The sequence below is a fragment of the Scomber scombrus genome, chromosome 4 (genome assembly GCF_963691925.1).
Source record: "Scomber scombrus chromosome 4, fScoSco1.1, whole genome shotgun sequence".
NCBI classification, from domain to species: domain Eukaryota; kingdom Metazoa; phylum Chordata; class Actinopteri; order Scombriformes; family Scombridae; genus Scomber; species Scomber scombrus.
Genome location: NC_084973.1, coordinates 19,131,980 through 19,157,854, shown reverse-complemented (window position 1 = coordinate 19,157,854; position 25,875 = coordinate 19,131,980). Strand labels below are relative to the sequence as shown.

The window sequence follows — 25,875 nt, the reverse complement described above, 5'->3', positions numbered from 1 at the left end:
ATAAGTGTGTACAGATGTTAATGTATTATTTGGTTTATTAATCTATAGTATTCCAATATATTCTCAATAATACATTTTAATTTCCCACTCAGATATTGTTCATTGCCTTTCGCAATTATTCAGGTATTTAATGTTGGCAGCTCAGTATTGGTACAATACATTCACAACTATTATCTTTCGTTTAATTGCACTCTGTATGGTTTTGATGTTGGTGAACCCTTACAAACAGGATGAAAGCCAGCAGTATTGAGGTGTAAAGCATGATGGAGAAAAGAGCCAGATAAAACTTCCACAAATCTCACAAACATGGAGCAGGATGGTGCACAACACAAACAGCCTCACAGGTGCAGTAGATTCCAGCAGCGGAGGTGATATACCCAACCTGAGCTCCCTCTCCTTCACACACTACACTGCTCTCCCACCTGGCATATACAGTATACCTACCCTAAGGTACCAGCAAAACTTTATAGTCTAGGGCATATAGACACTCCCACAATAAATTCAAAATATATATTTACAGTTTAACCTTACTAATCTTCCCACAAAGCACACATAACTAATGCCTAATACATATTAAATAACATGGATAATGAACTGAATAAATAGCTAACAAACAAACAAACAAATAAGAAAAAACCTTTAAGCATCCCCCTTCTCTTCCTTGACTCCTTGGTTCAGCCTAACAAGGTCATTGCCATCTGCTGGAGTCCTATGGCTGCATTCTCACATGGGCACTCCATGGACACACAGCAAAACCTCAAAGAGAGAGTGATTAACGTGACAAAAATGAGCTCCCTGTATAAGTCTGCTTAGTTGAACACAGTCAGTGTCCCCTTAGTGAGGGGAATGCCTTCCAGCTCCCTAGCACACCTGATGTAAAGAATATGTCACTGGGCCCCAGAGAATGAGTGAAAGGCCGAGAAATGAGAAAGACCGAAGACATGGAGGTGAACTGGTTTTGGATGTTTGAAAGCTTCTGGAAAGTAAGCTGAAAGTGAATGAGTCTGTTTTACAACAACAGCACTAATAACTCTGGTAGATTTAAGCTCGGACTTTGAGACTGCCTCATGGGCCCTGCCTGAGGATCTTGGGACGCATTGCAGAACCTTCTGTGCCTTAAAAATGATCAATAAAAGTTTAAAAATAATCCTTAACCTAACTGCTTGAGCCACCAAGTCTAAAGGGTGGATATATAGCAGTGGCAGGGTAGTGCAACATATGCAGTTACCCAACAGCTGACACACAGAAGAAACTTCAGACCTTTGGATCAGTGAAACAGCAGTTGGATTTTATCCCCCACTCTGAATTTGTCAACAAACACCAAACAACATCAGTGGAGCTCTTCATCAACAGCTGCAAATTAGTATTTATCATTATCATAATGGCCCCACATACCAAAATGCTGATTAAACACACAGGCAAACACAGTAAGTAAAGCACGCTGCTGACACACTGTAAACTGGAACGGAAGCCAGGCTGTTGAACTAAACTCTATTACTGCTTACGGCTCTTTAACGCAGCTCTGTTGAGACAGCCATCAGGGTTGGTTTAACAGCCGGGGATGGCTGATGAAAGTGTTGCCAAACCCCAGCCTGATCTCAAGGTGAAATGCAGAGATAGATATGAAAGCCATTGCGTTGCATTTATTATTGTCTGACGCTAATCCTAAATTGGCATTTCACTTGGCTTGCAACTGCCATCCCTGGAGTATTTTTTTTACATTTTTTTTTATTGATATCAAAACAGGGGGCATTGATCCAATTGGATTTAACAGTGATGAAAGAGTTGCCAAACCCAATTTAAACTCAAGGTGAAATGCAGAGATTCATAAAATCACAGCTGCAGGATGAAACCATCTATCTCCCAGAAGTCAACCATTCAGGAACTGAGGAAAACTTGACGACTGATGCATGCGTTCTTTTTAGGAATGAAATCTTTTGAATTCTTGAGCACTCAGTTACTGAAGTGCAGACATGAACTTGGAAATTTTCAGTTGAAGTAATGAACAACAATTGGATCTCTTTGTGATTAGAATAAAACAAAAATGTATACCTATTTAGAGCTGCAGAATTTAGCAGTGACTGCATCTTAACATTTAAACCAGAGTATCTCAGCCAAGGAACAATAGTGTTTAGTCTCTGAAAATGTATGTAATGAGCACAATGTCTTGAAATGCAAATACATACTCCCTAAATAAAAAGTGAGAAAATATGTTTTCCTACCACTGAAAGATGAGACAAACATAAAAATAGGAGGAAATCTGAGATTGTACTTGCACACTGTACTTGGGCTAGGGGTTAGGCACATATGTTTTTGCTTTTAACAGCAGGTCCTCACCTTAGTCAATGTCATTAAATGTGTTTTAAATTCAGTTTGAGCTTCTTAAAACAACACTAAATGTTTACACTACTCTACACAATGTTGAATGAATAATCTGGATCATTTTGGTGAATAATTCTCAGAACATCCCTTTCACATCAGCCTATGTCTCAGGCATTTGGTCTGTGCTCATGTGTATTTGCCAGAGCATCCACGTTTGTGTGTTTGCATATTTAGCTGGAACAGTGTGTGTGTGTGTGTGTGTGTGTGTGTGTGTGTGTGTGTGTGTGTGTGTGTGTGTGTGTGTGTGTGTGTGTGTGTGTGTGTGTGTGTGTGTGTGTCTGTGTGTGTGTGTATTTCATTTTGCATTGTCATACCTTTTTTACAGTATCCAGCATGCTCTTGCCTCCCTGCCACGGTTTGGAGTTTTTCCTGATGCAGCTCAGGCTAGCCATGCTGTGCCACTTTCGGTCCTCCAACTTTCTGTGGAACGTATTGGCCAGCAGCAAAACAGAATCATAAATGTAGCGGTTTGTGATCTACAGAGAAAGAAAGAAGCAAAAAATAAATAAATACAAATAAACATGAGACAATATTAGTTCAAATACACACATTTTGCTTTGGCTGAAAAGTTCTTGTGTTCTCCTGGTTATGAAGCTGTGCAAGATTGACTGGTAAATACCTCCAGACACATGGGAGACATAAGCTGAACCGTTTCTTGCTAGAATGCTATGAATGAATGTTAAATAGTTAACTTGTAGACATCTCCATCAGTACCTTGAGTAATTTCATCTCAAATATGCCACTGTTTTTTGCTAAAATTGTGCATAGTTTCACTTAACCACAGATACTCACTCACACACAAGAAAACATGTCACAGATGACATTCATTACAATGTATTGATGGATATTTGGCACCACATAATAAGATAGTAAGGAGGGAGAGAGAGAGAAAGATAAGAGTTTATTCAGTCTATGATCGATCGTTGTATGATTTACAGAACCTCTTGTCTACGTGTTAATGATCATATAATAAATAGATTGACTACAACAGACATATTTCTGTGCAAATACACAATACGCCTCCTAAAGGATTCCGACATTTTCGCAATTTGTTTACCACTGTGTCGGACAACCTACCGCTGTGACAGTAAAAAATGAATGCACGGGTTATGTTTGCAGTTTAACTAGCCGCCCTCTGCACCCAAACTACCGAATACATTACATACCGGTATGTCGGTGAGCTGTGTTAAGTAAGGGATAATGTAGAGTGAGGAGCAAAAGCTCTATTTGGAGTCTCCTTTTACTATTTTATATGCACTTTTATTTTTATGAGAATAATAGAGTTTATGGCACTGTTTGTACAGCAGTTTTGCTATAGCAAGAGTACCTTTTTTCTCTGTTTTTTTCATAGGACAAAGTGGGGGCCAGGATAGTTGATGAGTGCAAAAAGGCAGCAGAGTGTGTTGAAACAAACCATCACTTGTTTTCAGCCAAGGTGGAGTTACCCAGTGTCCTCACTATGGGAGAATAAGAACTGGCAGAGGTTGTACACCAGTATGAAATACTTTGGGTTGAAGACGAACGTTCCCAGCTTGATGACCAGGAGAAATCCTGGAGCCATTCCAATTCAAATTCCACAAAATGGAAGACATCTTTTGTGCGGAGATTGCTGACAAACGAGGATACATGGCAAACTGTGAAATGAAGGAGTAGGCTAACAATGTTCAATAAAAGGCTCAATAGAACAGAGTGAAAATGTATCCTTTTACCTGTTTTCCTAATTGTTTTTTAGGCATGCACATAATAATTTGCTTTCATTATACCACAAAGATCACAGGTGAGTCAGTGCATTTCAAGAAAATGAGTTTTAACTATTCCTCTCCTCCCCAAATGCTGACAATTTTATATTTAAGCATAGTTGAAAATCAGATTGGCCTCTATCTTCTAAAGATCTTCTGGTGTAAAGTATATCATAGAAGACTTGGAATCATTTAATTCAATAGATAAAATAAGTAGGGATGCTCTATATTGACTTTTCTGCTGATATCCAATATTCCGATATTCCCCAACTCTTAATTTCTGATACCGATATCACCCGATACCGATATTTGCAGGCTTTTTACACCAAAACTATTAGGTAACAACATAACAAATCTCCTATTGTTGAATTAACACATAATGCCTAATTTTATTGTGAAGACCCACTGGATGCATACATAAATGCAACATGGCTTTCCAAATGTAAACACTGTCTGTGCAAAATAAGTTATGGAATTTAAGTTATGGAAAAAAGTGCCAATATGGCACTGCCATATTTATTATGCTGCTTTGCAGTAATTGCAAATTACAAATTTACTATCCGTAGGGAACACTTGGAAATAGTTCCAAACCACAGACATAAGCCCTGTTTCTGGAGGCGGGACCTTTTATAGGAACGTCCTCTCACTCGGTCCTCTCAGCTGTTGTGTTTCCATAGCAGAATAGGACCCATATAGGACCCACCGGACTTGTGTTGTTGTTGTTTAACATCATCAAGCGCGTGCCGGTAAACGTCCCATGCTGCGTTCATGCAGGCTCGGAAATGCTGAAGCCTACAGAACAAATATTGGTTATAATAACCCAATACCGATATTTCCCGATATTACATTTTTAAGTGAATATCGGCTGATAATATCGGAGGGCCGATAATATCGGACATCCCTAAAAATAAGGCATTTACCTTAAATAAATGTTATACATGAGATGTAAAGGCTCTGAAAAAATGTACATTGTGTTAACATGTTGATTGATGTTTTCATGTAGCTACTCTTCTTCAGAAGGACTCCAGGTTGACAGTGTAAGCAGATGCATCAGCTTCTTTTGTCATGGAATACATTTCCACAATAGATAGATAGATAGATAGATAGATAGATGGATAGATAGATAGATGCCTAAACGTGCATTTAAGGAACTAATGGTTTGGCGTTACGATGTTGATTAATTAATTGTGAATCAGCGACAGAGCTGCTTTCTCCGCTAGTGTTTACACAATTTTATTTTGAAATTTATTGCGTGCACTTGGAGTTTATACCCCATTTTGACAGTTGATGTAGGCCTAATAGTTAATGTTGCTGGCCAGTGTAATCATGTCAAATGCTACAAATAAAGGATAGACAACATCACAAGTGTTCTACATTTAAGAAACTAATGGTTTTCACGTTACAATGTTGATTTATTAAATATAAATCCACGACGAAGCTGCCTCCTCCAAGAGCGATAACATGATTTTATTTTGAAGTTTCTTGTGCACACTTCCTGTCCCAACCGGCCTGACACTGGAGGTGGCCCTGAGAGTGGAGCTTGTACCGGAAGCGGCCCCACGCTGGAGGTCTGCAGCTAGACTCTCTTGGAGACTTTGAGGACCTCATAACTGTGCATCCAGCACATTGTCTGTGGTCAACAGTCAGTTTTGTTCTTAACTGCATTAATCTCCACAATGTTCCCTTTTCCTGAGCAGTCAACAGAAACAAATGCCTACACTTACATGTACACCTATAATTAAGTCTTAATTAAGGAAATGTCTCTATTAAAATATGTCATTTTTCTTCTTCTGGTGCACCTAAGGTCATGATCTGAGAAAGGGTAATCCTGCTGACAAACCTTGAAAACACTTCAGCGATTGATTTTGGCTTTTTTCATATTGTGCAGGTTATCAATCAAACCAGATGCAAATGTTATACAGTACTTACAAAGCTAAAAACAAATGGTAGACTGATCAAATAAATAAATGCTAACGGGCTTATTAGCAGAAACATAATATTTCACACCATGTAACCATTCTAATTAAGATACTGCCCTTTGCAAATTACTCCCAGTAAGCATGGAACAAAAGTTTAGTCTATGATTTGGTTCATTTGGAAAATTTCATTCCACAAAATAATTCAGGAGGAAAAAACTTTTGCACATATTTTAAAACAAGAACGAGTCTTTTGCAGTACATTCAACTATGCCTGAGCCATGTGGAGCTTGTTCAATCTGTCATTCTTCTTCCAACACGTTATTTTAAAATGTAAGCAAACCAAGCGGGAATATGGCTATGTCAAGGTTTTCCACTGTATTGAAAAAATAAAAATAAAAAATACAATAAAATAAAGATCATATGAGTTATAAGACAGTAAAAAAAATGGTATGTTCCTTGTTACTTGTCAAATAGTTTACTGACAAGCAGATAGGACAAAAGAAAACCTATAGTGACAACTTTACCTGACATCTAACTTTTTCTCTCACTTTATTGTGAAATATCTCTGCTTTCACAGTTTTGTCTTCCATTGCTGTCATTGTCCATCCACCATTCTGTCTCTCTGTCTTGGTGCCGATTACTTTTTCTTCAAAATTTAAAGTGAAGATCTATCGCTCTATGGGGAGCTCGAATGATCAGTGGGTTCTGCACTCAAAGCAAGCATTATATGTGTGTATGTGTGTGTGATTGTGTGGTCAGCCTGAGTTGATGTGCTTCAGTGCAGTGTGAAATTGGGCTTCTGGGCCACTGTCTGACCGCTGAGCTGAACTGCCTCTCTCTGTCTTTCTCTCCCCTTCGTCATTCACTCTCTCACTCTGAGATTCAACCGCTCAACCCCACACACACACACAACACACACACACACACACACACACACACACACACACACACACACACACACACACACACACACACACACACACACACACACAGGGCATCAAATTCTACATTTACAGTGTGCTTCAACTGTGCATGTACACTGGTTTGTCACTCTCTCTCTCTCTCTCTCTCTCTCTCTCTCTCTCTCTCTCTCTCTCTCTCTCTCTCTCTCTCTCTCTCTCTCTCTCTCTCTCTCTCTGTCAGATAAATAAAAACATTGTCCTTGACTTAAATGAGTTACAATCACATGCACACATGCACATATATGTAAATAGACTTAAACATGTAGCCCTCTACAGTAGAATCAACACGACTGGACTCTGGCCAATGTATTGTAGGGGCAGTAAAACCCTCAAACAACAGGACCAGCTCTTTCCTAAACCCCCGGGAATGCTAGCCAACAATACATCAGTGACATTTACAACACCCTGCAAACAGCAATGATCTAGATAAGAAGACCCATTTTTCCCTTTAACATGGCCACTGACCTAAACCATCTTTGACCCCTCAAGATCTCTAAAGGCAACAAGATGGAAAAACCAAAACATGGATAGATAGACAGGAGGGGGACTGACTCTGCTCCCCCAGAAATCTGCAATCCCTGTGATTAGCCAGGATGCATCTTCAGACCAAAACTTATAATATATTCTCTGAGAAACTGTTTGATTTTTGCGGGGTTTTTTTCGTTCATCTTTGTCTTCTTGTCTTTTGCCATGTTGGTGGAATGTTGGCTCTTTGCTGGTTTGAAGATGCTATTCAGAACTGGAGTCATGAGTTAATAATCAAAACTAAAAGAGTTGAAAACAGGAGCTCTCTTCCAATGGCAACTTTTAAAAGCTGGACTAGCCAACTGACTCATCAATTACAAAATCAAGACTGTAGTTTCTCACTCAAGCACATCGAACTCCATTTTACATGACAGGCCACTCCAGGGAGCCAGCAAATATTTCTTCAAAACCTTTTTCAACTTGTTTAAACCTTGGTGCTTTCATAATTTGCTTTAATTATAACTAACTGGCAATTCAGCACTTAACTGTTGAACCACTGATTTGACTAGCTGCTTCTCAGGTAACAGACATCTAATGTGCTTATCAGGTCTCTCATACTAACCAGACAATAGATAACTCAAGGGCATCATTCGTTTCAGTCATTCAATGGCTTTGTGTACTAGTTTCTCCTTTTACTCTTGTGTTTTGATTGTAAAATGCTGTAAATGAGTGGTTAGTATTTGTAGCTGTAGAATAACCAATACATGCGTGTATAAAATAATTGAACATGTTGGTTTCTGTCAGTTAACCTTAGAAGACCTTATACCCTCACAAAACCATAATTAAGATCATAATTCCAATGTACCTCTCTTGTGTGGTTCACAAAGATGACTATTTCCTTATTATTATACATATTTTAGTATGAGTCATATCAACACATGAATAATTTCATACTTGAGTTGTGCAGAAAATAATTCATAATTGCCCATTAAAAATCATAGTACTATTTGAGTGCACAAATTCCTTCAGAACAATGAACTCACTGAAGGGGCATGATTCAGGATATTTGCTTTTTACACCTGATAAGCACTCTATTCATCTTGGGATATACAAGACAAGCCTTATTTATCTTCACTATTGAATGTTTGGATCTCTTACAGAGGTGCTGTATTTTACTGTACATAACCTATGGCAATATAAAAAAACAAAACTATTTATAATAATAATTTTGTTTAAATATTATATATATATATATATATATATATATATATATATATATATATATATATGTATATATATATATATATATATATATATATATATATATATATATATATATATATATATATATATATATATATATATATATATATACATATTGTAATTACAAAATGAACATATGTATCCAAGGTCTAGCAGCAACAAATATTGTCTTACTTTTATTCACTGATAACAGTGGGCAAAAATAAAGGCAACTGTCTTGGGACTCCACATAAACATTAAGACCACTTTTCTTTTTTTAACATATTTCCAACTTTCATCAAATATGTTCCTCCAGGGTCCTATGCATCCACATAAATCAACAGCACATTAATTAAATTTTATATTCTTGTCTTGACACATATATAAAAGTGTGTTCCCTTTCGCCGCTCTATTTGATGGCAGCTTGATGATTCACATACACACAAAAAGGGATAGTAATTGCATACATATTGCCACCGTAGGGGACATATTAAGGGGAAAAAAGACATTATAAGTAAAGAAAACGTGAAAGGGGGGAAAAAAACTGTCACTGTGTGTTTTCCATGACGGTACCACAAGATGAATTGTGTGGTGTATAAACACACATAAGGTTTGAGCCAACTTTGCCCAAATGATTAATGATCCAGGTAAAAAGCCTCACAGCCACAAGCTGTGACAATGTCAAATCAGAAAGCCTGGTGTAATAGGAACATTTTGGATCCAGAGACATGTTGAAATGTCAAACTAAAACACTGGAACATCGGAGCAGCTTTTAAATACATATCCAGTTTGCTACTTTAAAACCCAGGCGGCAGTGTTTCAATAAAATTCAATGGGAATTTGAGTGCTGTTTTTTTATTTTTTTTATTGGGGGAACTGTTGCCAAACAATGCAGTTGGCTGTCGACTGACTAATTACAGTCCATATTCCCACTCGACATCACACTTTGCTTTAACTGGAAGCAATGACTGACCCTAATATCATGATGTCATGTGCTCCTGTTTAGTTTATTTTCTTTTTTGGATCATCCTCAGTTAATTAAATAGTAAAGGGACAAAATATCAAACAGCAGGCCAACAACAGCAACTCCCCAAAGTGGCTAAGGTGATTTCGTTAGCACTGATGTTATTCACTGAATCTTTTTGGCAAAAAATTGAGCAGCTTTTCAGCTCCCTGTAAGTGCACTGCAGCAGAAACATTCTTATTATATATGTCTTTTGAGACAATCAAGGTGAATGGTAAAATATGTCGGTCGGAGAGAGAGTAAAATACATTTGGAACATCATGCAATCCTTTGACCTCTGACACTGAATTCAGCGATGTGTGTAATAAATGTTCATTGCGTCATTCGATTTTGTCATTTCTTTTTATCTGCCTACTGAGTGACCTACTTAGATCCCTCAGCATTCTCCAACCTTCCTCCTGTCGTGGTACACTTTTAAGGTCAAAATGATTTCATGGCATACCACTATCCTATTAGCCACTACATACACAGATATACACACATGCTCAAGCGTATGCGGTGGCCAGCGATAGAATCAATTACTTTCAGTGTGACACTTTTGGTTTTGAACGTACAACTAATATCCTGACTGGATTTCTTGAAAATAACTGGAGACAAATCATCAAACCAGCTCACCTCTAGCTGCTGAGACTTGGGGTTCTTAGGGTCACAGAGGGATGTGTTAATCCTGTGGTTGTGTTTGACACAGCGCTGAGAGGTGTTCTGGGGCATAGGGAATGTCTGGCGCACCAACGTCAGCCGACCAATTGACTTCATGACCAACTCCTGCAGGTCGTAGTCTGAGATCTCCTGTGGGGTTGGAAAGAGAATATTTGGAGGTGGTAGAATGGGTGGGGGAAAGATGGGGATTCAGAAAAGGAGAGTGTAGGGAATAGACAAAAAGAAAGGAGAAAATCCAAATAACCAACTCTGTTTTTTCACATTTAATTGCTGAATAACTACAGTCAACACTCTTGACAAGAAAAATACAAATAACTATAACCACAAAAAAAAAAAAAAAACACTCCATAAAATTCCTTTAAAAAATGGAATAATTAATATTCATATGACATATTTAAAGTGGTTCAGGCTTTGTTTTATATTCTTTACTTTTTCCATTTGTGTCACATCAGCAGTGAAAATCTGCAGTCATTATCTGTAAAAATAGTTATTAAATATAAGAGTTGCATGTCAGCAGATAGAAAGAGGGAGAGAGGAGAGTAAATGTGTATGTGTTTGTGTGTGCTTGTTGTGTGCATACATGTGTGTTTGCACGTACTCTACATGTCCTTGCAAAACCTTGGGGGAGGAATCATTGCTAATTTTAGCCCTAGGACACAATCTCTCTCTCCCTCTCTCCATCCACGGATCTCCATCCATCCATTGCAAGTGCAGAGGGTCATGTGGTGATGAGATGGGAACTGACGTTTATCGTCCCTGGTGGAGGTAACACTGCCACCAACCCAGACAGCCTTTGCTTTCTTTGTATATGTGTGCAGTGATTGTCTGTGTTTGTGTGTTTGACTGAGCCATGTGTGTGCGTGCCAGTTTACATGTAAATCAGTGTGTGTTTGTGTGCATATGTTTCTATAAGATTGTTTTTAAGACTTCCAATCACACACAATCCCTTTGATTCTGTTTCACTGGAACATGACAGCCTGCTCAACAGGATGGATGGGGCTCTGCCTGCAGACCATGCACATGAATAAACAAGCCATCAAACACACTTCATATTAGTGAGGAGTAATATTATAGGTACTACTGGTTCATTGCCTAATTTCAATGGGTTTTAATTGAATGTAATTAAGGTTCATTAAGACCTGAGTCCTCACAGGGTGTGATCATTGGTGATTAGAGGTAGTATTCAGGCTTCAATGGCATAGTTGAATTCATTTGCAGTTATTGGACTGCTATATGGCAAAAATGCATATTATTTTTTAAATTAAATGTATGTTTAGAACATTTTTAATAAAGGTTTGAGTTGTCCAGATATTGTCCATATCAGTTTTGATATTTAAAACAAGTGGACATTCATAGTTTATTTCATATATTTTGATTTCCTCTGCTGTCAATTTGGATTTTCTAAAAATATGGAAAATCAACAGAGAGTTCATGATCTACAATTGACATTAATTATTGAATAAAAACAGAATAAATGGATATTTACGCCTCAGAGAAGGGTTGAAATAATTTAACAGGTTTAACCTTGCATGAATGATGCCTGGTGCTCTGAAGAATCTACTTTCTAAACAGGACAAGTACGAAATGTATTTGCTGGCTTTTGGGGGTAAAACGTGGCAAAAATCGCAAACAGTTGCCTACATAAAAAACCCTGAAGGGGCCTGAATAACAAAGCTAACAAAAAGATGTCAGACAAAGAGAAAATGCTGAAAATTGCTAAAAAAGCAGATCTGTGGACCAAAAGAGAATTAAGATTCACAGCGGGCAGTCAAGGACATGCAAAGAAACATTGGCAGGCAAGAATTTCCCAGAGTGCCCCACTCAAAGGATCAAACTCACCAATGCATCAGCGTGCAAACACACACACAAACAGACACACTAAAACTTTAAGGGAAAAAAATAATTTTAAAATTTTATCCTTCTCTACAGGCATCTGTCCATCTTTCTTCCTTTGTCCTTCTCTGTTTACCTCTTCATCTCTGTCTCTCTAAGGACAAACTGAGCAGACTTTACCCAGTGTGACTTTCAGGGGGGGCATGCTCTAAAAGCTGTTAGCCTTTTAACAGCTGAGACTAAATGAATGTGACACTTACATAGGCACATACACACACACAGGGGGGGTCCTGGGAGGAAGAAGTTACTGGTGCAGGGGTGACATTCATCTCATATTATCAAAGTGCTCTTTGGTCACAAGTTTCACTTCGATAATTTCCCTCACTTAGTGTCACCCTATCATGGGCTTCTTCAATCAAACCATTATAATAATTTCATATCCTGTGCACTCTCATATAAAATCTAAACCAAATCATTGTATACCATCTTTAAAACAATCATGAAATTGTTTGCTTGAGAACATCTATCATCACATTTTTCTAAGTGTCAAGTCTACGTAGTTTCCTGTGACTTACACAGTCAGTCACTCTTAACTGAATTTTTCACAAAGGTAGCATGTTGTCATTGTTAATCCATTATCATCAATCCAAACTGCCTTTCAAGTTTAACAATAAATCACAAAATCTTTCAGTTTTGAGGATGGCTGAGTGAGCCCCATGTGCACTAAATCCAAATATCTGGAGCCAGGAGGTGTGGGCAAGTTGTAACCCCCAGAACACCCTGCAGCTCATATCTGAAGTGAATCATGAGTTGTTTACTGCATGAGCTTGAAGTTTTGGTCCCCATCATCCTCAACCCATAACCTCTTTTTCCATCCCTCTATACCCCAAGAGCACCAAATCCTCATCTTTAGAGTTTTATTTGAATATGAAAGCAAAAACACATTCTTCACCCTCGATTCTTTTTGGCACCTTTTCCATAACCCTTTTAACTTTGTCCTCTGCTCTTTCTCCCCCCAGCCCCTCCCACCTCTCCCTTAGAAACACCAAATCCCCCCTTCTCTCGAGGGGATACCACTGTTTTTATTTATTCTTTGACCCTTTCTGTTCTTTGACTTTTCTCAGATTTTCTGTCTCTCATTTCTGGGTATACTTCACATAGTGAATGGGACACAAGGAAGAGAGAGGGGAGGATCATGGGAGTTGAACAGTATGGACAACTGCAGGAGAGATGCAATCAAAGAACCTGGATATGGTATGAGTTGTAAATGTGGTCAAAGGTGCCTTAAATTCGATATTATATCAGATGGAGAGAGGCTTAGAGCAATAGTGGTTCAGTCAGTATATTATGATGGCAATGGATTAGAAAGTGAGGAGAACAGGCGAAATTAAGCTCTGACTCTGATGTTGATCCAAAGACCACGCAGTGAAATCTGGATAGAAGTGTCACAGTTGCCTTAAACAAGACACAAAATATCCAACAGCTACATGGGAGCCACTTAGCAACAACAGTAGACTTAGATGTCTGCAGTCATATTGGGCAACGTCCAGCTGTGCACAGACTGTGTGCAACTGTTCACTCGCTCTCCCTCTGCAAGTACTGTTGTTGCTGTTTAGTAAGAATGTTCTTTAAGATAACTTATCTAAGACTGCAGCCTAAAAACATGTCACTTTGCATCGTCAATATGTTTCCAAGGACAAAAAAAAAAACAGCATTACTTTGTCAATGACTGCCATTCAATTTTGTAAAATAGGCTTTCAAAGGGTTTCATTAACCCACGGTTTGCAGAATGTTCTTATAGAGGACCATATCCTTCAGTTATATGCAAAGCATGAAAATCCTCAAAATTTGAGTTACATGGTTTTCACAGGATATGACACTGTGATATACAGTATTTAAGAGCCAAAATGACGATAAAGCCTAATCTCGTCTCATCTCATTACCATGCAATTGTTCTATTGCAAGACAATGAGGCAGAAATGAACTATGAGGAAGATCAAGAATGATAGCATGGGAAGAAATCAGAGAGCAAGAAGGGGGTTATGGAGTTATCCTCCAAACTTAAGAGAAAGAAAGAGAAGCCATGAGTCTCCCCCTATTATTTCTCCTCCTCCTCATCCTCATCCACTCATCCCGAGCAGAACGAAGGAGATGGGTAAAGGAAGGATGATCAATTATGAACTGTGAACTCCCCCTCAGCAGGGCTGTCTGACTGCAGGCTGTAGATAAAGCAGGGTTATGACAACCATACAGTACCCCCTCATCCATAATAAACCACAGGGAGAGAGAGCACTTCCACACATAGGAATATTAATTCTACAAAGAATCAGTACTAGAAGACATTACTATGACAAAATATTGGAGCCACTCATCTATTTTAAACATTCTGCTATAGGAATACATCTTCACTTAACCCATGGTGGGGATGCTATGTCTACATCAGAATAGTCTGACTAAATTCCCATCTATATCTTGATAAGTAGAATTATGATATTGTATTTGATCTTTACATTTTTTGACATTGTCAATTTTTAGTACCGTTAAGAGTGAAAAAGATGTGAGAAGGATAGAGTGAGTGGTGTTACAGTAGCAGAAGATTCCCAAGTGTTTCCTTGTGTTTCCGCTTCCCTTTGTTCTCAGTGCTTCTCTTTCCATTTCTCTCTGTGTTTTTGTTTTGTTTGTGCGTGTGTTGGCGTGGCGTGATTCGCCTTCCTCGTCCTCCTGGCTCCAGGCTCTGCTCATCCTGCACACGTGTCTGAAATCAGCTCATCGTCTCTCCCAGTCTGTTCACCTGCCTCTCATCAGTTCATCAGCTTGCAGTATAGCTACCCCCGGCTCTTCGCCAGATTGTTGTTTCAACCACAGTGGTAGCTACAATTCAAGGACAAATCATTTCATATTCCTAGTGATTCAGTATCATCATGTCTCACATGCTGACTTGTTTCTCTTGTGTCCCAGGATCATTACTCGCATGCCTGTCCTCCTATTTGTCAACAACTTCCAGGCCTCCAAGATATCCCTGCCTGCAGCGCTGTCCCTCATACTCTTCCGCTCATGCCAGCCACACTCCTCCATTACCTTCCTTCAACCCTGCTGTCACCGGACCTCCATTCCCTGCCATCAGCTTTTCATCCAGATCCTCCCCACAATAAATACTCTTTTTCTTTCTTTTTTTTTTTAACCACACATCCCTCTCTGTGTCCTGCATTTAAATCCCTCCTGTGTGTTCATAACCAAAGGAACATCATCAAGTATGGCTTTCTCAGGAAAGTCTTCATTGGTATAAACATATGGTGTATTTGTTATATCAAACTTATTTCTTACATTTTCTCTAAGTATACCATGTTCACAAACCACATATAGTTTTAAATAATGATGATTGAAGTAATGTTTGTTTGTTTTTTTGTTTTTTTTAGCTACAGCTGGACTGAAAAAAATATATTATTTAAAAAAAAAATTCTGAATGGAATTATCTTGTCAACAAAATATTGGGGGGAAAACTGAATCTGACTGCTTTACTGTGTGTCTGCAGGTTTATCCCATACCATATTACTCTAGTTAGGCTGCTGTATCCTGTGTACTTTATACTTGCACTACACAGCTGTCCTTTTTAATCTATGTCTGTGATTAGGTTGAAATATGATGACTGAGGTCAGGACAGGCCGTGGGAAGGTTTTACTTTTTACTTATGTACTTTTTAATAATTATGGGTTATGGAAGAAATTATATGTCTATGCATGGATTAAACATTAGCAAGAGAAGATAGAAAAAATAAGTATTTCCAGTGTGCCTATGACCCAGTTTGGTCTCCTCCCATCATGCTCGCTTTGCTTGACTGAATATTGGTGTGTTTTAAATGTTGATTTAAACAGTAGCATGAAATTAGTTTGAAGAGCAAGAGAACATTAGACATGAGACATGAACAGCTGAATTAAGTGTGAGAATGTTGGAACTGTCACGGTTATGCACGCAAGTGGACCCAAATGCAGAGACAACAGGCTGGAGACAGGAACTGAAGAAGTGATTAATTATATACCACACACTGGTTACTAGCAGCCAGAGACAAAAACAGGACTGGCTGACTTGAAACATGAGAAGTAAAAAGTAACAGCTGCAAACACCAGGATACATTGACCACAAAGCGACAATGAACAGACAGGTATACACAACTAGACCCAGACCGATATGGGATTTTTGAAACCGAGACCGATTTTAGGGTGGACAAATTCACCGATATCCAATGGTGGCCAATATAATGATTTTTTTTTAAACTGGAATGATAGACCTCTATGTGGATTGTTCAGATTTTTCACTGATACAAGGCTGCCTTATTAAACATGTGACAGATTATAAGGTATATTTAACAGTAAGAATTTCTAGAAATTAACATTTACAAGGGTTACACATCAGTACTGTACCAGTCAGTCATTATTTTAATTGACTGAACTCCAAACACAAAATGCTTTTTTTTCTTCTTAATCAATAAATGTCATTATCAATATTTAACCATTGATGTATAACTTTAACTCACAAACAGCAGAGTGAAGAGATAAAGAGCAGCAGCGGTGTTACATCGTATTCTGTTTTTTGTTACACGTGTTCAGGGGAAACTTTCAACAGTGGGAAAAAAACACGTTAAAAATGTAATTTTTGTAAATGTAATATGACTGTAATTGTTCAGTTGGAGACAAACTGAACTGTAAGCCCTGAACAAAACTGTTTGGTGAGAATACATGTTCACACATTAGCTTCCACTTAGCTGACAAGGTATGAGAGTAGCTACATGGTAAGCTGGCTAGCTAATGTGGCTAACGGCTAATGTCACTAACCAGTATGATTAACTCTTGTCAGTGAGAGATAGGGACGTTGTTTATTTACCTCCCAGCATTGTGTCTCATCAGCTAGGTCACAATGTAGTGTGAAGTCAACACTGAACAGACTCAGTCCACCATAGTATTGTCTGCAGAGCTGCAGAAAGCTGCTCTGATGCTAACCTTTCAGTCTGCTACATGACTACTACTGACTGTACTGACTGCTAACATGGCAAACATGTCAGGGATGGAGTTAATGTTATATTCATTATATTGAAAATGGGAAATGACGAGATTGTTGATTATTAACTTCTCAGTACTTCAAAAACTCCTTGGCAACTTACTGTGAAGACACCTTGACTCCAAGTCTGCACTACCGTGAGCTCTGATGCTAACTCCGCTCCTTATGCTGCCTACAGAGCTGACGGTATTGTAAACAATGAAGTCAAAGCGCATTCTGCTGGACAAACTGGAACAACACTAAATCACTCCAAGAATCAATTTCTGCATTATATGTTCTGTAAAAAAAAGTTTTCATATCTGCACATATTGGAAAACATGTATGCCGATATATTTGCGATAACATCGGGCAGGCACTGGAGAAGGAGGGAAACATAAGGATTGGTTAACAATGAAGACAATGACGATGTGGCAGGCAGAAAACAGGACAAGGCTAATGAGGTTAAACACTGAGCAGGTGTGCAGGGGAAAACAGCCTGAACATGACTACAGCAACACATGAGAAACACAAACTGGCAGAGATAAAATTAAAGAAAACAACAGCCACGGACTCAAAGGAGAAAACAAACTAAATGAACCAGCAGCAAGCCGACTGATTTTACACGGTAGCTTTTAGCCAATGAAAAGTCTGTAATCTTAATACTTTGCTTAGGAAACTAATAAAACCATAAAGGATTTTTCAAAGTTTATTTTTGTGCATGTGATGTGTTAAAAGCCTTATATGATTTTTTTTTTTTTTTTTAATATGAAAGGTTTTAATGAAAAAAAACAAAAAACTTCAGTTGTTCTGCCATGTTGTATATATTTAAAACAAGGGAGTTTGTGTTTGACAGAGTGTATTTCATCATTGACTCTTCATACGCAGCAGGTACAAAGTGATACCTGCTGCATGCTGCTAGACATAAATGTGGGCTGCAGAATGACATGTTAAGCCCAGGAAGCAAATTAAATGGCAGGCCGCTGCCAGGAAGCCTGAAAAGTGTTAGACAATACCAGATGCCTGACAGGATGCAAAGCAATATGAAGGCAGACTATAAGACAGATAGATGTGAATTTGGCCTACTAGGCAGTCAAGTACTGATTACTGAGACTACTCAGTAGGCTGCTCGACATTGCCATCTGCCAAACAAAGTAGACAACGACAGTCTCTCAGGAAAGTGACGGACCACAGACCACTTCTTTTTTGTTGGAGTGACAAAGTCTCCAGTGTTACATTATGAAATGCATATTATAGTGTGCCATCTATTTCAATTAGCAGAGGAGACACATTTAAGTGTCATAACAGTCTGTGTAAGAAGTCAGCAACTAATAAAGAGTGATTGTTTTCAGCAGATTTATCCCCATTTTTACCTCTGCTAAGTAAGCTATCTCCATTAAAGTGCAAGAGCGATGCTCATTCTTTTCCCTTGCTCCTGATGTATTAGCATATGAATAAATGCAAAAACAATACTGAGAGGTTGTCTGAGGTACTTTCAGGGATTGCGACCATGTTACTACAGCCTCTCATCCATATCAAATATGAAGTGAACATCAGAAAATAATTATTGGCCATCCCTGCAGCATTAATATATGGCATGGATATTAACATTTTTCTCCGACAAAAATGCATTCTCTGCATTACTGAGCAAGTAATAGGACTGCTGAGCCTCATAGCATTTTGCAGCATTTTTATGGTCTTTGGCTTGAAAATGGAATGAGGGAGAGAGAGAGAGAGAGAGAGAGAGAGAGAGAGCAAGAGAGATAGAGAGAAAGAGAAAAAGAGAGAGAAAGATAGACTACAATAAACTAAAATATTGGAGTATCTTCTTTTGTTATGTCCTAAATTAGGTTTTCCATTGTTCCTACAATAAATACTGTTTTTGCTCTTCGTTCAGTACTTCCCAACTTTTGAGTGTGTATGGTTGCAGCACATGCACATGCTGTACTGTGTGAGAAACTGTGGCAGCATGCACCTCCTGCTGTGTCCTGTCAGTTCACTGTAATGCCCAAGGCGACCAACACCCACACAGACACACACAGACACACGCACACACACACACACACGCACACACACATCCACACAGGCATGCATGCACGCACGCATATACACACACACACACACACACACACACACACACACACACACACACACACACACACACACACACACAGACACACACACACACACAATGCAGCTGATGATCCCGCTTTTCTAAAAGGCACTTCTTATGAAGCAAGATCAAAGACATTTACAGCTAATATTAAAGTTTAATTATGTTTATTTTCTGACCAGTAGTAACTCTGATCAGTAAACATGGATGAGTAATGCAAAAAGCACTTAATATACTAAGTACTGATGCTGATTTTGAACTGAGAGAATACATTTTCATCTAAAGGAATTCTACCAAGGTCACTTTTGATTGTTTGTAGTTATATCTTACATAAACGGTGAGCATATCAAGTATACCATTTTTACTGTATTGTTACTGCCTGTTCACAACAGTGGATGCTCATTAAATAAACTAAATGGTCCTTGGTCATCAAGTTTTGTGTGCTACTGGGAGAAGTGAAGTAAAACAAAAGGTGTCAACTACTTTTTAAAATATCATCTTTCCTTCAAAACACCCAAGACAATGAAAGTAAAGTTACACCCAGTACATGATCAATAAATCATTTCCATGGCACCCACCTCATTGATCAGGATCCAGTGACAATCAAAGGCCACCAAGTTGGTCTCCACCACCTGCAACACAACAAAATACACCATCACATTTAGTGGAGAAACTGAAAGGCCACTGATCAGCAGAAATAAGAAATACAATAAAATGGTCAAAAGAAGGGAAAAATTATGCAAATAATCAAATAGTCTTAATATATTATAGGAAAACAAAGAAGAATAGATGGATAATTTGATACACCATAGCTTAAGTGTGATTATTATGTGAAGTAACATCGTGGAAATTTACCAGTCTGAAACCCATTGTGAATCTTGGTATGAGTGATATTAGAAAACCTTCATGGAAAACCTTTTCCATGAATTGTTAATGATGCAACTTAAATATTCATATGTGTCAACTTTTAACCAGTAAAAAATGTTAAACACTGCAGCAAGGACACTTGAGAATTGTGCTGCCTGGATGGACACACAAGACAAATGTCTCTGGGACGTCAGAGAGTACACTTGCACATATTATAAGCTCATCCATTTCCATTTATATAAAAGCATAAGCTCTTTTTTTTAACCTCGTTCTCTATTCATTACTTTCTTGTTTATGTGGCCTTTCGCCCCATGTTGTCAGTGAACTCATCAGTGTCGATAACCGTCTCAATCATTTTCTCTCAAAAACATAAGGAGGGCATCTCTCTACGGATGTCACTCCCAACATGAAAACAGTTAATAACATACTATGAGAACAGCTACTGTACATCTTGATCTCCTTCTCACAGCAGAAAAGTGGCAAAGAGTGTAAAACTGGACACAAGCCATATTTGATTAAACAGAACATCTCTTGAGGATTGAAAAAGGATACATTTCTAAAGAATGAATGACACAGTGCCATATTAAACTTGTAAAGAGTAAGTATACAGTAGCACAGCAGATGTTTTAGTGCCTCTTTCTTTCACTAACTCAACCAAACAGTACTGCCATTTATTATCAACTCTTTCTAACCCTAACCCTCACCCTTCAGTGTCTTCATATTGCTTCTGACTTTTCTTCTCTCTGAAACACTTGTTTCTGTCTTTTACCTCTTCTCTCTCCTTTTCTCCCGTCCAATGCAACTCAACCCTTTAATTTTGTTCTCTTATCATTGCTCCTGCCACACCTCTCATCCCATCATCTCTGCTCTCCTTTAAGTGCTCACTTTTTACTCCCTCTTTTCCTTCCCTGTTTCTCCACCCCCCTCCGCCCTTCACTCCTGGTGTAAAAGTACAGTGCAACTCGTATATCATTAGCTATAATTGTCTAGGTGACTATAGCACTGTGTGTCATAAAACACTTTTTAGCCGTAAACAAAAGGCAACAGCTGGAGAGGGTGACGGAGCATGGCTAATAGTGGTTTAATCTCCCACAGAGTCTCCATAAAACTTCATCATTTTAACACCGATGGCTGCCGTAAAACATTCTGTCGACTGGAAACATGGTTGCGTCACAGACAAGGAGTAAGGCAGGAAGGAGAGTGATGGAGAGACTCAAAACAAGATCTTTGCCTTCATTTTTCTTTTCTGTCAGCCTCGACAATATGTTCCTCCCTACCCTTACTACTCACTCGGACTTTACTTTATATAGGAACGCAGAAAAAATAAAAAAAACAAGATTCATTAAAATAGATCTGCCATGGTTACTGCATTACTGCGGTAACGTAATCACGCCACACCCACCGCAGCCTCAAGTTGATCACTGCATTTGTTTATTTTAGGCCATATGTATGTTTCAATTTTTGCCTTAAAAGTTCTGAAATAAATGCAATGTACATTCAGATCCTCTTGCATGGTGGCATGATAACCAATACAAATACCACTGCTTGCAATGGTTGCCAGAAAATACATCACAATATGCACCACCCGCACTGCATCAAGCAGGTGTTCAGTGCAGCGGGGAATACTGCACTCCATGAGAGGGCATCTTTCAAACCTGACAGGGTTAATATGTTGGTTTTTCTTTTGAGGAATGCCAAGTATCAATAGGAGGAGTAACTGTAAAAGCTTTCTGAGAGACCAGGGGAGAGAATAGACTAAACTAAAGCAGAAACATGGCCTGTAATTTATTAGCCCTTTTATCATATATTGTTTTTATCCAAGCAATTGCCACAACACAGATGTGCTACAAATATTTGTATTCATTTATTAACGTTGCAATGCAAACAATTGTCCTTACATTAATTTAAAAGCTGTGTTCATGGCATGTGGATGTTATTATCCCTTGCATTATTTCATTAAATGGTCTTGCCAAACAACATGCCTGCTGAATGCAGATACTCCTGCTGCAAAGTCAGCCTCTTAATGATAACACTGGATAGAGATAGACATTTATATTATAGAGGCAACAAAGCATAGACTATTACAGGAATAAATGCATGCGATGATTTCATTTAGGAACCAAATATTTTTATAACATCTGAGGTTTAAATGATTTTTGATGGCAGTTACCGTGACCGTTTGAATGGCTTTGCAAATTTGTGTGGTAAGGAAATAGATCAATACTGCAGCAGTTCTACACTAGAATACTGGATATTATTCATCTTTTTTTGTCTTTCTTGCTGTTTCTGTCTCTATTTATTGAAGCATTGAATACAATGAACACATAGGGGAAGGAGAAAGACCTTCTGCTCTCCATTTTTCTGCTTATTTGTTGTTCTGTCTAACTGTCCTTCTCAGTGTTCACTTTCCTTCCCTTGATGCTCATTAAGATTTTAGATAATATTCTTTTGGGATTATAGCTAAAATGTTTTAAACATGGAAATGCAAAAATGAATGGGTGACTTGGCTTGTGATGTACTTGTGTACTTTACAGTATGTAAAATAATGTAAATCTATATGTGCTGTCGTTTGTTTGTGTGTGTGCTGGTGGGGATGAGTGTTTCTTGTTCTTCCATTATGACCTCCCTGTGGCAGCCGCCTGGACAGATGTTTCAAGCTAATTAGCGAAAGGGCAGACTCCTAACACTAGACACGACTCCTCAGGGGTTGGAGCTGTTCAATACACACATTCTCTCACACATAAAATGCACACACCAAAAGATATGCACTCATGCACAAAACAACCACTGCTACAAACAACTACAGCTGCTAAGATTCAAAACTGCACATGTGTGTAGTTCTCGACAAGCACCAAAGTCTTGTTAACAACTCAGTGCCAACATGGCAGGTAGGAGTCACCCAGGCATTATTCCCTTAATGAAACCACAGAGATCCTTCTGACCTCTCTGACCAACTCCATAAAAGCTTCATTTCTCTTTGGTTCGGTCTCTCTGAAGTCAGAAGATCACACAAACACCAGCTCTGCGGCCTGGAACAAATCCAATCACTCAGTGTCAATAAAAGTAAGCCTTTTCTCAAAGTCTGAAAGCAGACAGAGAGAACTAAGACTGATAGACTGATCTGCAACATCATAACACTGTGCACCCCAGTCCCGTATGTGTTTTATCCAGTGGCCATGATACAGCCAAATGCCATTTTGATCCTGTAATGACCTCCATTCACCTGTCACTCCTGAAGGAGTCCAACAGAGAGAAAACTCATTCAGTCTGTGAAAGGCTGCTGCTGGCTGATATGCAGAGGCAAGGCTTGCTGCTCATGCCAAGGCATGCCTTGATAAAACAGGTTAGATTAAACAATATTTTACACATACACGGGTGCTCTGGCACATTCATGAATATGAATACACACACACACACACACACACACACACACACACACACACACACACACACACACACACACACACACACACACACAACCACAACTTTGTAAAGAGGGAATATCACTCTCACTTAGACACAAATTCTCCAAATCTTGCTTTCTGATAAAATGAGACAAGGATAAATCGACAAATGAAATAACTTCATGTGATTTTTTTCTACTGTAAACATTGTATGCGTTTTAGAGTATACAGTATATTCATGTATATCATTATTGGTGTTTCTGTGTGTGAGAGGGTAAGAAATATGCAAAAGCAGATATTGCCTAAGTACATTGTGGGGGAAGCTTGAAGAGGGAAAGTGGGCGTTGCTATTGAATAAAGTGCTCTAAATTGAAAATTAGTTGTGTAATTTAATTTCATGCACTATTTGTGATTAAATCAAGCAAATAGCCCACAGCCCACCCTGCAAACTAGGCATATCAAAGCTTCACATTTAAACATGCAAGCACAAGCAGTAAAAGTACAGACATACATTAAAAAAAGAGAGAGAAACATCTACAAATACAAGCATGCGCACTTGCATGGACCCATTTCTACCACTGCATTCCATCAAAGTAAAGCCATTGGTGCATTGTTTGCCCACTTGACTTTTATTTTATTGCACAATATGGTTATATATCCATTGACACACAAAAAAGTGAGTCAAGAAGTAATATGTATTAAAATTACAGTATATTTGTTACAAGACGCAATACAGTGAACACCACTACTTCCACAATGAATATGTACAAGCAAGGTTTCTTCTTTACTTAAATAATATAACATAAATAAGAACCAGGACTCAAAAAACAGAATCTGCATTATAATTCATTTGAAAGCTTTCCAATCCATTTATCAGCAGAGACAGTAGCGTCTTCACCTAGTCTCTGCTTTCTTTTAATTACCAGCAAGCAGACTTGTGCTACTGTCAATTCTTCTCTGCCCCTTTCAAGGCTCTTGACAACTTCATACAACACATTTTTTCTTACTCAAGCACTCCCTTTAATCCATTAGTGAGCTATGTAACCACTTTGCACCTTCCTTTTTCATTCCCTTCTTCTCCAATGATTTTCTAATCATCTAATCATGCACTTGTTTACCCATGTCTAACTTGCGTGTCTCTACTTTGTTAGAAAATGCATCAAAACATCACCACCCCTTTACACAGTAAGAAGAGTAGTTTAACCTGCCATCCCCTCACTTCATTTTTAATCCACACATCTCTCCCATTCATTTTCCCTCTTACTCATTCTCCTTGTTTATGAATTGATCATTTATGCATGCTAACCAAGGCATTTTCTCCCTGATATATCATAACTACGGTATGTCATCTCTGCCATTTAGGTTTAATGTCACACTCCTCACTTATGCTACCCCCACAGTGTGCTTTATGCATGTTTGATTGTGTGTGTCTTGATGTCAAGTGTGTGTCTGTATACTTGTGTGTTACAACGAGACAATGTCAAGCAGGGGGCGGTGCATTATGACACTGCTTTGCTCTATGGATTTACATACTTGGCGGTGGAGCACTGAGCTCAGACTGAAGGCGTGCAAACAGGCAAAAACAAACTTACACACGCACATGCATAAATAGGCACACCATTGGCATGCATTCTGTTAGCAAAGTAGCTGCTAAGCCTGCTAATCTGAAGACTTTTTGTTTGTTTGTCTGCATCATATTATTAATATACAAACACAAACATGCACTCCCATCACACACACACATCATCATGAAAAATATGATGTGAGGACATAAACATGTACGTACATACATATCTGGAAAATGGCAGCTATGATTGAAACAGTGAATTGTCATGTTAGATAGTATCTTGGGAAAATGACATTCCCGTATGTGATTTGTTACTAAAGTATGTGTTTTGTGTGCGTGAAGTGCACACACATGTAGCCAGATAGAATATTCACAAGTTTTACACAAGCAATAGAGAGAACATGCTGCCTAGCATATAGCAAAAGCACTCAGTCAAGAATAAACAGTAAATATTTTGTTTATTATTTAAGACATATGTGTGTTTGTTAACAGTTTAAGTGCTTTAAATTCTAAAATGATGTTCTCAGAATACTTTTTGTCATAAAAGTCACTCTGGACCTCTTATCTTGAAAAACATTCAAAAAAAAAATGTTTCAGGAAACTTAAAGTGTAAATGTTATAATATACCATAGGGGCTATTCAGAGGATAAAAGGTTTGCACTTATGTTCG

The 25,875-nt window shown here is 38.4% G+C and overlaps 1 protein-coding gene across 1 annotated transcript in view; it reads right to left on the bottom strand.

Annotated features, from left to right (window-relative positions):
- The window catches only part of grid2 (glutamate receptor, ionotropic, delta 2), a 535,908-nt gene that overhangs the window by 164,839 nt on the left and 345,194 nt on the right, over positions 1-25,875 (bottom strand). The window contains exons 5-7 of the mRNA XM_062417751.1: positions 19,946-19,999; positions 10,349-10,522; positions 2,697-2,858 (exon numbers count right to left, since the gene is read on the bottom strand). Of these exons, the coding sequence (XP_062273735.1) occupies positions 2,697-2,858; positions 10,349-10,522; positions 19,946-19,999 (390 nt within the window). The remainder of the gene's footprint in view (positions 1-2,696; positions 2,859-10,348; positions 10,523-19,945; positions 20,000-25,875) is intronic.